This window comes from Nestor notabilis, unplaced genomic scaffold (assembly GCF_000696875.1).
Source record: "Nestor notabilis isolate BGI_N333 unplaced genomic scaffold, ASM69687v1 scaffold22484, whole genome shotgun sequence".
Lineage (NCBI taxonomy): Eukaryota > Metazoa > Chordata > Aves > Psittaciformes > Psittacidae > Nestor > Nestor notabilis.
This window is the reverse complement of record NW_009927172.1, coordinates 9979-11104: the sequence shown is the minus strand read 5'-3', so window position 1 is coordinate 11104 and position 1126 is coordinate 9979. Positions and strand designations below refer to the sequence as shown.

General features: G+C 52.1%; 1 protein-coding gene across 1 annotated transcript; it reads left to right on the top strand.

The window, feature by feature from the left end:
* Positions 1 to 725: 725 nt before the first annotated feature.
* DAD1 (defender against cell death 1) lies at positions 726 to 856 on the top strand (the record flags this gene model as incomplete). The annotated part of the gene is made up of 1 exon (XM_010013948.1): positions 726 to 856. A coding segment is annotated over one exon (131 nt), but the record flags the coding sequence as incomplete, so codon positions are not given.
* Between the last annotated feature and the right edge of the window lie 270 nt (positions 857 to 1126).

The following is a 1126-nucleotide window of genomic DNA, read 5'->3' as shown; positions in this document are numbered from 1 at the left end:
GAGCCTCCCCCAGCGCCCGCGGCACCCCGGCCGTCAGAGGGCTGCTTGCAAATGCCCAGATGCGTTGTCGGAAACAGGATTCCTTCAGCAGCCACAACGGCGACCCTCAAACCCAGCCCGGCTGCCGGGGAGGCCCCACAGCAATCTGCCCTCGCTCCCCTGTAGTTCTGCTGCCACAAGCCCCCCAGCTTCTGCTCCACAACAGCTGTGACCCTGCGGGGGTCCTGCCCATATGCACCGCAGAGCGCAGCTCCTTGTCACCCCCAGGGTGGCCTTCTCCCTGGCACTCAGTAGCCCTCCTTTTTGCTGTCTTACATTTAGTAGCACCCATGGTGAAACTCAGACTCTAGCAATTACTTTTTCAGGGTGTTTCTTGCCCATAATACTCCCCCAAACCACCTCCTCATGTAGCCCTCCCCAGCGCAGCCAATAGAGGACATAGAGATATCCCTCTTTCTATGCCAGTCCCATCTAAGCCTGTTCTGAGGATTCACTTGGCCACCCCTGATGGTGTAATGCTATGGGAGAGCTGATTGCATGAAAGCCCAGTGCAAATCCTCTGCCAGTGTCCCATTCATCTTACAGTAAAGACGGAGTTCCCTTTTCTTGTGGTGCCCTGCTGGAACAGTGACCCAGACTGGGATGGACTGCCCCATTCAGACTGTGCTTCCCACCATGACTTCTCTTTCTGATCACTAATGTCTCATTCTTTTTCTACCATACAGTTTGCCTCCGGATCCAGATCAACCCCCAGAACAAAGGGGAGTTCCAAGGCATTTCACCGGAGCGGGCGTTTGCTGATTTCCTCTTTGCCAACACCATCCTCCATCTCGTTGTCATCAATTTTGTTGGCTGAGCTCTAAAAGTGACTGTAAGGTACTGAACCATGGAGTCACAAAAGGGGCAACCACAGTTCACAGGGCTTCAATACCTTCATAGTTGGGAGAGAACTAGGAAGATAGTGAATGCAGGAGGCCTAGCTCCCAGCTTTGTGTTGGCCAAGTACAGTAAAGCTTTTGTCCTCTAGGGTTAGGATTTATGGCTTTCTGGTTTCATGCATGTAATTTTTGGCTTTTATCATCTGAAAAGCAGTTTAACTGGGAGTATTACACAGACCTGCTCATGT